The sequence below is a fragment of the Pteropus alecto genome, unplaced genomic scaffold (genome assembly GCF_000325575.1).
Source record: "Pteropus alecto unplaced genomic scaffold, ASM32557v1 scaffold146, whole genome shotgun sequence".
Taxonomy (NCBI): domain Eukaryota; kingdom Metazoa; phylum Chordata; class Mammalia; order Chiroptera; family Pteropodidae; genus Pteropus; species Pteropus alecto.
In genome coordinates, this window is record NW_006442107.1 from 15726009 (window position 1) to 15741855 (window position 15847).

A 15847-nucleotide genomic window follows, 5' to 3' on the forward strand; every position below is an offset into this window, starting at 1 on the left:
ACAGCTTATCTAGCCGATCGCTTTATGCCAAAAATTACCTGTAATAAAAAGGGTCTTAAGCACACGAAACTAAAGAGACATTAAATTCATAGTTATAGGAATGTTATAATTCCTCAAAAGGTTAAAAGGCTGACCACAGAGAGTCTCAAACCTTTTCATTCCTGGTTTCTGCATAATTTCTACCAATTTTATAATATCTCAGTTACTTGATTAATGATCTTTGACCAATATTCACAATCTCCTGAAATGCACTGACTGTATATTAGTCAGAAATGATCCCATTTTATTTGCAAAGGGTATTAGCTGAATGTCTAACTTGTTGATCAAAGATTTAGCAATCAAATAATTATAGAAGTGAAACACTGAATACCATTTAAATGAGAGAAGGCATATTCAGATGAGATTTAAAACCACAGCGGAAAGTAAATGGCTTGGGAAATCTATTACAAATGATTCTGTTGCTTATAATAAGATAGGACATTTTCCTTTCAATTCTTAGATTTACTGAGCTTTTTCAAAGTACCAGGCACTGAGGGTAGACAAGAAATACAAAAATGAATAAGATGTCATCCTCTGTCTTCCTCACCTTTAGCTTGCTGTCAATAATACATTTAATGAAAGCATGTGTGCTATAAAATATTTAAGACATTTGCTCTTTCTTCCATCAAGGTGTATACATAATTGCATAAATCTCTCTAGACATCAACCTATCAATCCAATAACAAAAGAGAACATAGCAACATGGTGTCTTAAGTTATAATTAAGTCCATCTTTGCCCACTATGTAAGACTTCACAAGACAATAAAACCTATACAAAGAGTGATAAGTTTTTAGGAGTCTATATATCATTGATTTCAACTATTTCCCTTGGCAATCCAAATAGGCATTTAAAAAATATTCATTTTATGACAGGGTGGAGAATGTTTTGGAAAATGTTGTTAAAAAAAAAGATGAAATAATAAGACTAAAAGCTGGAATCATAAAGTCAAAGATGGTATGTCTTTTTATAGTATTTGTGGTAAATAATAAGTAATAAAATTTTCTTACTCAATTTTTAAAGCTGAGAAGACTCTACTGTAGAAAAATTAGTAGTTGGATAAAAAGAAACCATGACAGGAATAATAATAATACAATAATAATAAAACTCAGAGCTATTTCGAATTTTAAACAGTCGAGATGGAACCAAGGTAAGAAAAAAGGAATGCTATCCTATGAGTCCATTTCAGTGATTTTTTTCTGAAAATGGATTTCCTAGTCAATCGTTTGAACAACATTTCTTAATAGAACATTTTTAAAAATACTGAAATGCAACACTACGTACCTGCAGGTGACCAATACTAAATGCTCGCCATACAAAAAAAAATGACTGTTTTAAGTGTACAAAAAATATATATACTTTTTTGTTACCTCTGAAAAACAAGCATTATATTTGACCTCAAATAAGTTTTCTAGGGGCAAATAAGCAGACATTGGAAAGTCTATTTACTATGATGTTAGTCACAGTAGTAAAGCAGCAGGCTACTAGGTAAACTCTGAGGAACATCAGAATCCAGATTATCAGAAGCAGCATCTTGATTGTATTTACCAGATCTGCTATCATTTTTGGCTGAGTCACTTTAGGCTACTTGAAGATTCTAATCCACTTTCTAGAAAGCTGGATTTATTTGACCCTGGACACCGAGGATATTCTCCAAGCAAGTCAAGACATAGACGGATGGAGGAAAACAATGCTGATTCAACTGAGGTGTTTGGGATAGTTTGTACTGGCTCCAAACAAGAGAACTCTAGTATCTGTCTCGTCCATGAGGTGGGTCATATAGTGAATCCTGCCTAACACTATCATACATGTTTATATAGTTCTTATATTCCTGGTCTCTGTTGCAGGGCTCGCGCCCAGCAAGTAAAGAAGCTAGCTATTCATGTTTTGTTGCTGTGATTATGTAACTATTTCAGCAACTATGTACGCACTGATTCCTCACATGGATACTGCTTGTCTCCTCACAATTCCTTCAAAATATGTGCAATGCTTTTTGGACCACATGGCTGGGATAAGACAATGACGAGGGAGGCTGAAGTGAGTGGGGACACATACACCCCAATGGAAGGGGCAGTAATGACTCAAAAGAACCAACACAACTGGATTTTTAGTGAGTTTTCCTGTTTCTAAACACATGCCAGACACAATCAAGATGATTCTGAGCCAAAGTAGGCCCAAAGGCACCAATCTTTGACACCTACTAAACAATAGTCCCAGTGCTCCTCACCTCCCTAAATAAATGAGCCTGACCACTGCCCAAGAGATGTGGTAAAATCCCCCTCCTCTAATGTGCTGTCCTGCAGGCAGACGGGCTGTTTCAGAGCTGTCTTAATCACTATGTGGTGCAATGATTAAGGATGAGGTTGTAGAGTCATTGGAACACTTAACAAGCTGCGTGATGCAGAGTAAATTACTTGGGTAAATGTCCTAGTAGAACAGAGATTATACTGTTGGTTAAGCTGTTTTAAATAGGAAATCCACAGTGCTGTTTCTATATAGGCTCTTGGGAGATGGTCAGTGGCCATCTGGCCTTCTTTCAGTAAGTCCTTTGAAGCTGTGTCTAGCACCTTTCTTCACTAAAGGGCACACTTGTATCCCACTGTCCTCAACTTTGAACTTTAGCTAAAATTCCAAGAAAACAAAAAAATTCCTATTTTATATTATGTTACAAATGTAATAGAAGGTAAATGCAATTTAACTTGTCACTAAGCTTGGGTATCCACAACCCAGAAAATATAAATCCAGATAGTAGATTAAGAAAATAGAATTAGGAAGGCCACTTTAGTTGGTCATGGAAGATTTGTTCTGCACAAGGGTACCATGAAAGGGGAAAACTTTTTTGTTGTGGTGACAGTTTGGGGTGAGGGTGGCTTTTTTCTATTCCGCACTAAAGGTCTCAATTAGCCCTGGGATCTTGTTGATTAATCTGCAACATGGTTTTATTTTGACATTGATTTTATGCAATAAGTCTTACTATATTAGTCTTGATTCATTTTAGGGGGATGATATCAATGAAGCACTTCTAACTACTCAGGCCTTAGCTATACATTGGAATGCTAATGGAATAGCTTACTGAACAACTGTAAATCCTATAATTTCAAATCTAGAAAGAAGCAATATCAAAACCTAAATAAAAAGTTACCCCCCCCAAAAAATAAATTTTTAAACCCCCAAATAAATAAGTAGATGGCAAATATAAATACAGTCTGCTATGAAAGAATGTACCTTTGAGCTGCCCACGTGTATAATGTCGTCATGTCCAAGCTATACGGAGAACATTAAACTTGTGAAGTTTAATACTTCCAGGTACCATCAGTATGAACAACATTTACAGGCTTAAAATTGGAAATAAACTTAGTTTTTAAAGGAAACAAACACAACAGAGCTAAACCAGTCTAGGAAAAGTAAAGATCATATCATACATCAATAATAATTCTGGGTCTAAGGGAAAAGAAAGAAATCAAGAGGTGCTGACTCAGCATGCTTTTCTCTAGCCCTGAATCGCGATACTTTCTTGTAAAAAGAGACAAAATAAAAAATCTTTATATAAACATTTTTTTAAAACAGAAAGCTCACCAGATAACTCTACAAGTATTAAATGATCCTCATTTCCACCTTAATGAAAAATAAAATAAAACCTAAAATCAGAGGCTTCTGTGTTATCTTGGAATTTACATAAGCAAGTAATGCCTGCTTTATTTTAATAAACACCACCAATAATGTAACTGAAGAATGCACTGAATGCAACAAGCACTTCACTAAAAAATCTGAAGATATCGCATGCTGTGAATGCTAAAATAATTGCAAACACATACACACACACACATACACACACACACACACACACACACACACACACACACGGAACAGCTGGCGGTGTCAGGCACCAACAACTTGCATTGTTGCTAGGACGCTGAATGTCAGCGCCCACATTCACAAACTGCTATCATGCAACATAACCTTTGGAATTTCACAGTAGTGGTCAAACATATAAAGCTAAAGCAAAATACCAAGAATATATCTGCTTTGTGATACGAAGAGGAAAAAGGATGTGCAACTTTGCGAATAAATTCTACCACCCTAAATAATGAAGAAAAATAAACCAACAGAAACATAGAAAGGTTCTGTTCTGTGCCATGTTACCTCCCGTAACAGATCTCATCCTTCTTAAAACTTTCATTTGATTCTGCTATTTAAAAACTTCCAAAATTTAATCTTTCTTAATTATCCTTCTTTAAAATCCAAAATCTAATCATTCTATACTTTTTAGGATCATTACAACTAAAATAACAAGGCAGAAAGAAGACAGGGAACAAGATAATAATCAGCAATTTGCTATTCTCCAAAAGCTTCTACATATGCTTATTCTGAATATGCTTATTCAGAAAAAAAATCTACTGAAATAACAATATATTAATCATGCAATTACACTCAACAAATGGTGTTAACTAACATTTTGATGATTAGAAAGGAGAAGGGACCCAAGTACTTAGAAAGAATGAAAATTATATCAATAGCCAAGGGGCATTACAGTCTCTTTACTGTCTAGCCTATAAATACACTGCAGCCAACAGTTCTGCAGAGAGGACCCATTCTCTATAGCAACATGGTCTAGGTTGGGGTGGAGGCCCCAGTCTGGGAAATATGTCTGGCTCATTTTGTATGGACGTTTGTTTTAAATTATTATTTTTCACTATCCTTATGCTTATAAAGCTATTGGAATTTGTTTGTTTTTTTACCTACTTCTTTCTAAGAATCTGCACTGGCCAACGTATAGTTGAACTACCAAAGCCCTATTGACTCACACACAACACTTCTAGTAAAATGATAAAAGCTAATATTTTTTGAGTAGTTATCATTAATATGTGCTGATATTGAACATAAGCAGTCTGTGTTTGAAAGTAATATTCTTAATGATTATCCTGTTTTGCTTTCTTTACTCTATACAAATACTCAAAAATTAAATTTCCTTGGATAATGTAAAATTTCACCTATCCTATTACATATCATATGCTGAAAGAAAGCATTAGTTAAGATGGCAGTATCTGAAGCTATGATTCTGGCATCAAATGTCATCTCCAAGACTTACTGGACAATCTTGGGCGAGTTGTCTAACTTCTCTGGGCCTTAGGTTCCTCATTTGAAAAACAGGGATACTAGTACATACCTTAAAGAATTTGTATGAGGACACATGGCATAGTACCAGTAAAATGCAGGGCATAATGTCTAAAATCAGAAGAATAAGTGTCAGATAAATACAATTATTAATAGGGTCATTCAGCCGGCCCTATGTTCATAAAATTATGATTTATACATGTAAATATACACACGAAACATTCAAAAACACAGAATGCACACATATACACATATATATGGATATATATGGATATATAGACTTACAAAAGTGTATACATGGCTATTCAACTATCTAAAAGAAAGCTGCAGATTTGCTGAGGCTGCTACAATTTAAAATGCTTCATGTTCAATTTTTGAAATGCTGTCTTAAATTCAGCAATTACAGGGAATCTGAGCAAAATTCTGCAAGAACAGCTTTCCTTCTAAATGTATTTCCAATATGAATTTGATTATTAATCAAACATTAGCATATCTGCTATATACATAGTGTGCCATATTCTCCTGGTAACTAATTTGTTACTGGGTTAAACAATAGGAAGTTTTATAAAATGTATAAATAACTCTTTAAGGACATTAAGTTTTCGGAACAGATTTCTTAAAATAAGGCTTAGATCCTAAGCGAGCAAGAGGCACTTCCCATGAACACATGCTCTACAATAAAACAAAACAAAAAAACACTAACTCAAAGTTGTGTAATGTTTTCATAATTGTTAAAAATGTTTAAATGATATGAAACCAAAATGGAGAAAGTAAAAAATGACACATGACAATTCAGAGATGTGAATATTTATCTTTACGTTCATATACAGCAAGATTTCATGGTGTGCACATTTTCTAAATCACTGCCCTTTGGAAGTATGAGTCTCATTTATGATCACAACTATGTTTCTTAAATGCTATGACTACCACTGTCCAGTTTTGTATCTTCTGTTCTATCCTGGTTAGTATTTTATTGGAGCATCCTATTTGCTGCCTGAATAAGCCTTTCCTAGACTCCCATCCTTTCTTTTAGCAATTAAAAAGGGATCTCAACATTGAATTTTATTCTTTGGTGTCTAAAACATTTTCACAAGAGCAATAATATAAATGGCAAAGATTATTTGACCTATGTAGGATGAAACATTGTTATACCATAAATATAATCCCAATGAATGAAAATACTGCAATTTCAATAATTAATACAGAATAAGAAAGTAACATAGTTCAGTACAAAAACATTTTGTTTCTTTCCTAAGTTTTCTTGCATGAAGTAGAGAAGAAGTAGGCAGAGACATTCTAAGAGACTGGATGTGAATATTAAGAAGATTTACAGGTTGGTGGAACTTTTAAAGAAAATTTTGACTTTATTTTAAAACGTGGTTTCTCTTTCCTTGTTATACATACTATATCACTAGAATGATGCTAGATTTGCAAATGATCAGCAAGGAGAGAGGCAGAGGAGATTGTCAAAGAAGGATCCAAATAAAAACCTAAGAGCAAAGCAGTTACACAAGGGAAATCCATGAATTCAGGGTTAAATATGTGAGCCTTCCATTTACTGACATTATTGTTACCATCGTGCATTGTCCCCATCTACCTTTAGCATCTCTTCCTTCTCTTCCCTGCACAAATCGGCATTTGCCAGTGTGGCAGTGGAAGCCAACTTTTTTTTGACAATTATGTGCCACACACTCACTCTACCACATGCTTTTAATGTATCACCTCACGCCTCACTTAATTCTCAGATCATTCCCATGTGAAAGGTATTATTATTTTCCACATTTCCTAGAAAAGAAATTTAAGATACAGAGAAAAAATGTAGCCTCCCCAGAGTTATGCACTGAGTAGCAAGGACTGAAACTAGGGTATTTGAGAGCCCAAAGTCCAACTCTATAATCATTATGTCCCACCACCATCTCCAGAGAGGGACACATCGGTCAAGAATGCTTATGTAATTTCAAGATGATACTTCAAAGTTAACCTCCACTCGGTACCAAACAACACTTGCTGATAAATATTCTAGATATAAATAAGCCACAATTACTGTTTTTCTTATTTGTAAGTTAATGTATCTCAGTAATGAGAAATAAGTTATCTGTTTATTTTTATATCAACTACCAGATAAACACGAGACCATAAATATAGACACTATTTTCAAAACATGCAATGCATTTATGAACTCAATGTTTACTATAAATCACACGCACGCAAATCTTAATACAAGTTTTTATTATGTTTCCAAGCACATTTTCCCTCTTCTATTCTACCCTAAAGTTCTCAAACAAGCCTTTTCCAGTTTTTAGAATAGATTAAAATTACTGTGCTGAATATTACAAAAGCGGTTTAATTCAGGACATTTCCTATTGCCTTCTGATTGCTATGTTCTTTTTATTTTACTTTCTCTGCATAACACCCATTAACTTAAGTAGGTAGGACCAAAGGACAAAGAACGAGTGCCAACTATCTTACCTGTTTAAGAGCCTTTTTGGTGTGTTGCTGAAAGGAAGACACTAACTTGCTTTGCACTGCTGTGTTAGTAAGGCTTGAATCTCGAGTGGAAGATGCTTCATCAGTTACCTGCTTTGCACAAACTAGAAACACAGAGAGATAATGATATTACTAATTTGAATTCCTCTTTTTTTATATCCACTGTAATTAACTCGGAGCTTTTCTCCACTTGAAAATGGATACCTAAAATAAAGCAAAATAGCACAGTGAAAAGAAGTCTCTTGATTTGAAAGAAGGGATCATTTAATAACTGTGTGGCCACAGTTACATTTAACCTCTCCAAGTCTCCATTTCCTTACCCACTAATTGATGATAATTTCTATGTCATAGGGCTATTGTACAGACATAAAATAAAGCACAATATCTGCTTCAAGAGTTGGGAGTCAGCAAATACTTTCCAAATTTGAATATGGAGATGGGGCAATGCATATAGTATTCTGAAGAAATAATCTAAATTAAGAAGTTGTCTTAAATCTATCAACCTCAGAGGTATCATGATTCTTCTGTTTAACAGCCCTTGTTCTGTACAATCCATGGCCTACTGGGGCATGTTCATCTTCTCCTATGGGCCAAGTCACATAGCATGGAGAAGAAAAAAATAAAATCCGAGATGCTGGTTGTCAGTCAATTTAAAATAATTATTTTCAAGAAAATGGAGCCCTCTGCAGATATACAATATAATCTGGCCATTTGTAGTAGAGTCAAATTTTTTCTGCTGCCTATTCTACAGAAGACATTTTCTTAGAAAAGACTGTTTTTTTAGACGAACCACTGTCTTATTGACATGGATAACTGAATGGCTCTATGAAACCTGCTGGTGGAACCAGAACACTTCTTCTGGTCCTCCTGGAATGTGACCTCATTTCACCAGAGAGACTAGGTTTATACTGGAGTGGCTTTGGCAGGAGTGCAAGTGCAGGCTCTTTTCTGTGCACACTAAAGGAGGAGTTACTTGGAAAACCAAAGTGAGGAAGCACTAGGATTTGTGGCAGAATGGAGGCATATGTCAAAGGCAGGAGGTAAAAGGAAATTAGATGGAAGAAAATAACTTGAGCACATATTGTAAAAGCTCAAAATATGACTTTTTAAGGGCACCAGGTTTAACCCTAATCCAAGAAAATTTCCAAGGAACAGTAACTCGGGAAGATCCTAACTTGAGTTTAGAAAAAGAAAAAAAAAAAGTGTAGTAAAAATTATTCTATTAAAAAATAGAAGCATATGGATGTGCACAGTGTTGAGAACAGTCAAGCTGCTTTAGATAGACTTAAGCACATATTGCCTAGAAATGAAAATGTGGTTTTTGAAAGAGAATGTTTGGAAAAAAAAGTTAATCAAGTTTTGTTTTAACACAAAGTAATCAGGAAACCAAAATGAACACGTTTTGGAAAATAAAATAATTGTTAGTTATTAATGCCGAGCATTGTACATATGTAATCTCATTTCATTCTCACAGCTTTCTTGCAAGATGGAAAATTATTATCTCCATATTGGAAAGAGAAAACTAGAGCTCAGAAAGGCTCGATAACTTGTCCATGGTCACACAGCCAATGAAACAGTAGAGCTGGGATCCAAGGCCAGGCCTATAATTTTCTACTTAAAATATCTGGCCTTAAAGCCAAGAACTGATGCTGAAAATTCAGTGACTAAAGAAGTCTGATTCCCTTGCATCATGCTGGCAGTACTGAAACAAGAAGTCAGTAAGAGCACAGAGAACAAGTCAGTTAATCTCTGACATGAAAAAATTAAGAATTATGGGTAAGAACGATTGGCCCAGGAAATGCTATGGTTGAAAGAGCAAAAGGATTTGCCCATGGATATAGTGAGAGACGTCCTTGAATTAAAGATCAGGTGACTTTTTTCTATTTGATACAATATATTTTCCCTTCAGTCTAAATGTCCTAGTTAAGAAACATTTTATAATACTACTTGCATAAACCATGGCTCCCAGGCTTCTCTCCTTAAAATGATCACTAGAGTACTTTGCAATACTTTGCCAAAGCTTACTTATCAAGAAATATTAGAACCAATCATCGGTTTATATTATAAAAGTTAATTTATTTTTATACTGATTACATGGATGGCCTTTTCAATGTCCTGAAGTCTCTATGAAGTGTGACAAACTGGGGAGGGGGCAAGAGTAAAGTGGCAGATGGGATATATGATCCTATTTTAACAGACCTAAACAGATGTGATGTAAGCCCAGCCAGTGCATTAGCAAATATGTTTTATTACTTTCACATGCATAGAGGAGTATTTCCACCTAGAAAAAATGGAAACTTATTGGTTACAAAGGATAAGCAAATGCAGTAAATGGATTTTATGGAATTTATGAAAAATATGAGAGTGTTTCTGCCTACTGGACATCTAAACGTATTTTCCAGTTTTCTTAGGAAATGGTTTTATTCATAAGTGTTTCAAGGTTAACTTCAACGCAGCAGGATCAAAAAACAACAAACACTGAATCACTGTATATTTAATTAAAGCCTCATTCCCTTATATTTTCTAACTGCCACAATAAGCAGTCTCTAATCAGTGGTCCTTCTTGAGGACACTAGATATCTTACTTACAACTTGCTCTATTTCTCTCTGACTTAGGAAATTGTTGGGTATCATGATATCTATATTTCAGTATCACCGTACATGCTACATATTTTGGTTTAAATTCACTATTGTACCATATTAATAGTGATTCACATATATTTACACACAGTGTTTCCAAAAGTAAGGTTTTTTTTTTCAATTTAAAGTCCAGAGCTTCAGATAGAGGGCAGGATAATAAAACTGAAACAGCATCAAGAAATACTATATTTTTTTTTCTTAAGGTGATTTCTTTTCCTTTAACTCAACTCTATTTTGCTTTATCTTACATTCTATCCTAGACCCAACTGATGCATTATGAGAATTCCTTTCCTACATAGTCGTTTTCCTCCCCAATTTCTATTTCTGGAATTTAGTCCTATTTCTCTGAGTCAAACCATTGTTTACTAATTAGTTACCTCTGATAAAAAAAAAAAAATTTATAGACTCTAGAAGAAAGTAAGTGTAAAAGAAAAAAACCTATAAGTTAGTGTTCCTTTGGGTTAAAAACATTTATTTTTGAGGGTGGGGGTAGGTAGCTGGGGTAACGGGGGTCAAATATGTGGTGACAGAAAGAAATCTAACTATGGGAGGTGAACACACAGTGTAAATATATGTATGCCTTACTGATAAAGTGTGTAGCTGAAATTTATTGGATTTCGTTAACCAATGTCACCGTAAAAATTAATTAATTAATGTAAAAAAAAGAGAAAGAATAAAACCCCAGTTATTTTCAATGAAAAGAAATCAAGAAGAAAATGGGTGGAGTATAATATAATGAATCCATAGACTCCAAACAATGTGCTTGCGTGTGCACATGCGTGCACGTGTGTGTGTCTTGACAATATAGACATCTTAACATGGGCATATGTGTAGCATTGTTCATTCTTTTGCCATGAATATGATGAGGATGGCTGAATCTAAAAACACCAAGTAGTTCGATTGTGCATGTTCAGGAAGCTTCATACTCTGACAAAACACATGGTTTCCACTTTTACTTATTTTTATAGCTTTCTTAATAACAGATGTGGTAAATAAATAATACCAGGTTTATTTTAAACAGTTGCCTGAATATTTATCTAAGGAACTGAGTGTGGCCTCTGAAATATAAGCCAAAGAAAATTAATGTTAAAGAAAGGATCTAGGGAATCCCCTGTATGTGAAATTACAACAGGAGCCAGGAAACTAAAGAAGTAGGACAGATGTTTTATCCAATAAATATCAAACGCTGACACACAGTCTTAGCAAGTGATATCTTCTTAGCATTCAGGACAGAATGGGAGCTTTTTGTTTCTCTAAGTGTGCACTGGCACCATCACAAAACGAATGCCAGGTTTTTATACCTCAAAACCCCACAAAACTGACTGCCCTTTTGTAGGTGGAGAAACTGAAAATGAAGTAAAACCTTTTTAAAGGAACAGAATACTCTTTCTGTATTTTGCTTGCCTGCCAAAACCAGGCAAGCCAAAATCATAGCTAAAAGCTAATCTACTACTTCTAAATTCAAACAGATAATGGAATTCTCTATTTGCTGGCCATCTACCTCTACTCTCACTCACATTCAGGTTCCCAAACCCCTCCTCCAAAATATTCTACTTAGAAAGCTTGGGAGTGAAGTGAGTTGGAGGATTATAGGTCATCATAGGACAGGCTTGAAGGCCAAGGAAGCTGGTGACTGTGTTCCAGAAAGGCTGGATTTCAGCCTCTTTCCTCAGTCTCCAAGATGGCCCCCTCTCTCCTTTTTATCATTCACCATTCGACTTGAAAATATGGGTTAGAGCTCATATTTTTAAAGTTGAGTACTAGAGAGAAGGTATGAGTAATACTCCCCCCCGATCTAATTACTAAGCCACTGACAGGTGTGCAAGAGAACTTTAACCTTTAATCTGAGACACAAAGAAAGGAGAACTCAGAACACCATCCTGAATGTCTCTCTTTCTGGTCTCGCATCTTGGTTGCCTCTTCAACTCCCACCCTCTCTGATCCAGCCAATCGAGACCCTGTAGCATTTCCTGAACACACATATTTACAGTATTTGTTACAAGAGCTCTGATTGTCCCTCTTCAAAGTACCCTTCTCCATCTCTCTGCTTAGCAAACTCATCTTTTAAAAATTAAATTTATTGGGGTAACATTGGTTAATAACATTATGTAAATTTTAGGTGTACAATCTCATAACACAACATTTGTATACTCTGTTGCATACTCAACACTCCAAAGCCTAGTCTCCTCTGTCACCTTGTATTTGGCCCCCTTTACCCCTCTGTGTCCTCCTCCTACCTCCCCTTCCTCTCTGGTAACCACTATTCTGTTGTATCTATGAGTTTGTTCTGTTTTGTTTTGTTCGTTGCTTTTTGTTTTATAACTCACACATAAGTAAAATCTTACGGTTCTTGTCCTTTTCTATCTGACTTATTTCACTTAGCATAATACTCTCAAGATTCATCTATATTGTTGAAAATGGCAATATTTCATTTTTTATGGCTGAGGAGTATTCCATTGCATGTATGTTCCACTGCAGCATTATTTACAATAGCGAAGACATGGAAACAACCCAAGTGTCCTTCGACACATGACTGGACAAAATCATCTTGACAGATCAAGCTCAAACAGCTTCCCCCAGAGCTTTCCTAACTATCCCGGGCTCTGAGGTAGACTTACTCCTCCCTTACCCATGTTTCTTCAGAACTCAGTATACAAATTTACAATAGTCCCAGCAACACTGGTGCTTGTGTCTTTCTCAGCACCCACAAGCTCAGCAGCTCAAGTACTTATATATGTGCAAAGATAGGCATAGAGCAGTTGATCTATAAATGTTCATTAAACAAAACTGTCAAATTTGATTTTCATTAAATTTATCTACAGTATCTATTTTTAAAGTTAACTTCCAATTACTGTTTTTAATAAGAATTCATAGAAAGGGAGATCAGCAAAGCAGTTGTTCATTATGGAAAAACACACACAAAGGGTGAACTTTTTAAAAATCTGAAAAAAAAAAAAAAAAGCTTTTTTTAAAGCGTGTTTAAATTATCCTAAAGTCGAATAGGGAAAATATGGAGACCAAACCACAAAACGTCCTATGTAAGTCAGCGAGAAGTCCCATGACCTGCCACTAAATGTAAATGTATTTTCTTCCACCATCCTTAGTCATTGCCTTATTTTAAGAGGGTCACGGTTTGGAGGTTTTGCATAGTGAAATAAAAATAATTTAAAAATCAAAATTAGACATCACGATGCATTCTTGAAATGGTAGGAACTGTGTAGAGAGACTACAAAACATTTGGCATAACATAGTCACTGTGACAAAGATCTTCATTGCTATATGTCTAAGTAAACTATACAGTATAAAACAAGCTATCTGAGGTAAATGGTATTCAACAGTATAATCACAGTAGAGAAGAGAGGCCTCTTTCAGTCAACATCATTTTGATCAGTTCTCCCTCCAACTATTCCCTTTCAATGTTCTGACCACTTAAACTAGATGCTTTCAAATAAAAACGATTATCTGTAGAAAGGATCCTGACATACATTATAGATTTAACATAGTTTTTATAAATAAAAAGATTTAAATAAAAAACCACACAGTATATTAAACACTGTGTGGCACAATGTTAGAATTCAATCAAATTTTAAAAGTGGGTTGGGTCTTAGAAGGAGTTTTTTTTAAATTAATCATTCATTCAGTTGCAAAACTTTTATTGAGCACCTTTATGCCTAGTCCTGTATAAAATGCGGGGGGACTTTGCGGAGACAGTGAATAAGATCCAAGACCAGATTTTGAGACCATAATTTTTTGAAATATATTTTTCAAAGAACAATGGCATAGAATTATTAAATCTACCTGAGGGAAATTAAGTCTATGAAAACCTAGGAGTGAACATAATAATTTGTTTTGAAAGATCAATAAGCAGATAATTCAAAAGTATTCCTAGATGGCAAATAATCAAAAAAGCTTATGTCTGAATTATAATGGTAAATATCATACTTACATTTGAAATTGTGTATATCTGATACTCTGTGTATACACAGCAACAAAGTACATGCCAAAAATTGTTAAAAATGATGACGATGACCAGGCAAACCTATCTGACTTGAACTAAAACTTTCCCGGACTCCATTTCTTTCAGAGAAAAAATATTTCCTTAATCCTTTTTTGATCCAGACTAAGGAGAAACTGTCCTATCTCAAAGCATTCCTATTCCAAGATAGGTATAGGTGTCTGGATTTAAATAACTTCTCTTGCTGCATTAAAAGAAAATATTCAAAGGGTATGAGATGCCAAGAGAGGTAAGGGATTAAATAAAGCAATAAAAGCACTAAGATAATGGAAACGGCAATTCTCCCCTAAGAAACTTTCAAGGGAAAAAGCATTTGAACATTATAAATATTGATACTTGATTATATTTAGGATAATATAATCTATGAATAAAATATACCTAACATATCTGAAATGTTTACTATATTTTATAGTCTGCTTCCTAATTAGCCCAAGCTAATGAGTACACTGAATTTATAACGAGAAACTTAGTTATGCTAATATCTCTGGATATCTATAAAAAGTATTTCTTTAAACTCAGATAAGAAAAGAGAAACTCAAACCAGAAATAAGAATATCTAATGGAAAAAACATATCCTATAGGTACCAGCCATTAGCCACCTACAGATTCCTTTCTCAGAATTATGGACAGTAATACTACATAAGCTGCCCATGTGAGGAAAAACATTAGAAGCTATTTCTTTTATATGACACAACAACTGTGATGTTCTACAGTACATCAGGTTCCTGAAACATCTACACAGAAATACTGCAATCCACCTAGAAAATGAGAAATAGGAAAAAGCAGAGAGGAAGAAAATCATTAAAAGGTTGGTACAGGTCAAGGGTAAGTGCTTCATTCATTGGCATTGCTACTAAATACTTTATAATTTAACACAGAAGAGATAACTCCAGTGTACAATAAAGAAAAGGTGAAGAGCCAGAGGAAAGAGCAAGTAAGGGGGTCATTTTATAAACTATATAAATGTCTAACCAATGTACTATATACTTGAAACTAAAAATAAAATTTTATAAAAGTTAAAGTATTCTAATAGCTAAATGAGAATGGATTATCTAGCATCGATTTTAAAAAGTACTTTATTTTTTTTAAGAGTATGGGTGCTTTGTTCCTATATACCAATCACAAACTACATACATCAAACAGAAATTTGGCTAGTTAAAATGAGTAACTGTGGGAATACTTTTAATTTTGATTTTATTTGAGAGGGAGTTTGTTTTTATTGTGAGATCATACTCTATTTCCAATCTCTATATTATGAAATATTTCTTTCACAGCATAGAAAATGAGGGGGAAGTACACTTAAATGGGCTAATTTATCTGCACTTAAAAATAAAACTTTTTTTTTCCTTCATGACTCTGAGCTGTTAAAATTGAGCAAAATCCATTTATACAAGAACAAGGTTCACAGTTCAAGGGGAAATATGTAGGAAAAAGAGATCCCTGATGGGTTAAAAAAAAGAAGAAGTGGAAAATAGTATTTATAAGTAATGTTTGAAAGAGCTAGGCTAAGTCATTTGGAAAAATTTAGATGAAGGGAGTGGGGTGGGATCTAG

The 15847-nt window shown here is 34.5% G+C and overlaps 1 protein-coding gene across 1 annotated transcript in view; it reads right to left on the minus strand.

The window, feature by feature from the left end:
- Nucleotides 1-15847, minus strand: part of ASXL3 (additional sex combs like 3, transcriptional regulator) — a 137513-nt gene that overhangs the window by 78268 nt on the left and 43398 nt on the right. The window contains exon 4 of the mRNA XM_006919995.2: nucleotides 7622-7743. Coding sequence (XP_006920057.1) covers nucleotides 7622-7743 — 122 coding nt within the window. The remainder of the gene's footprint in view (nucleotides 1-7621; nucleotides 7744-15847) is intronic.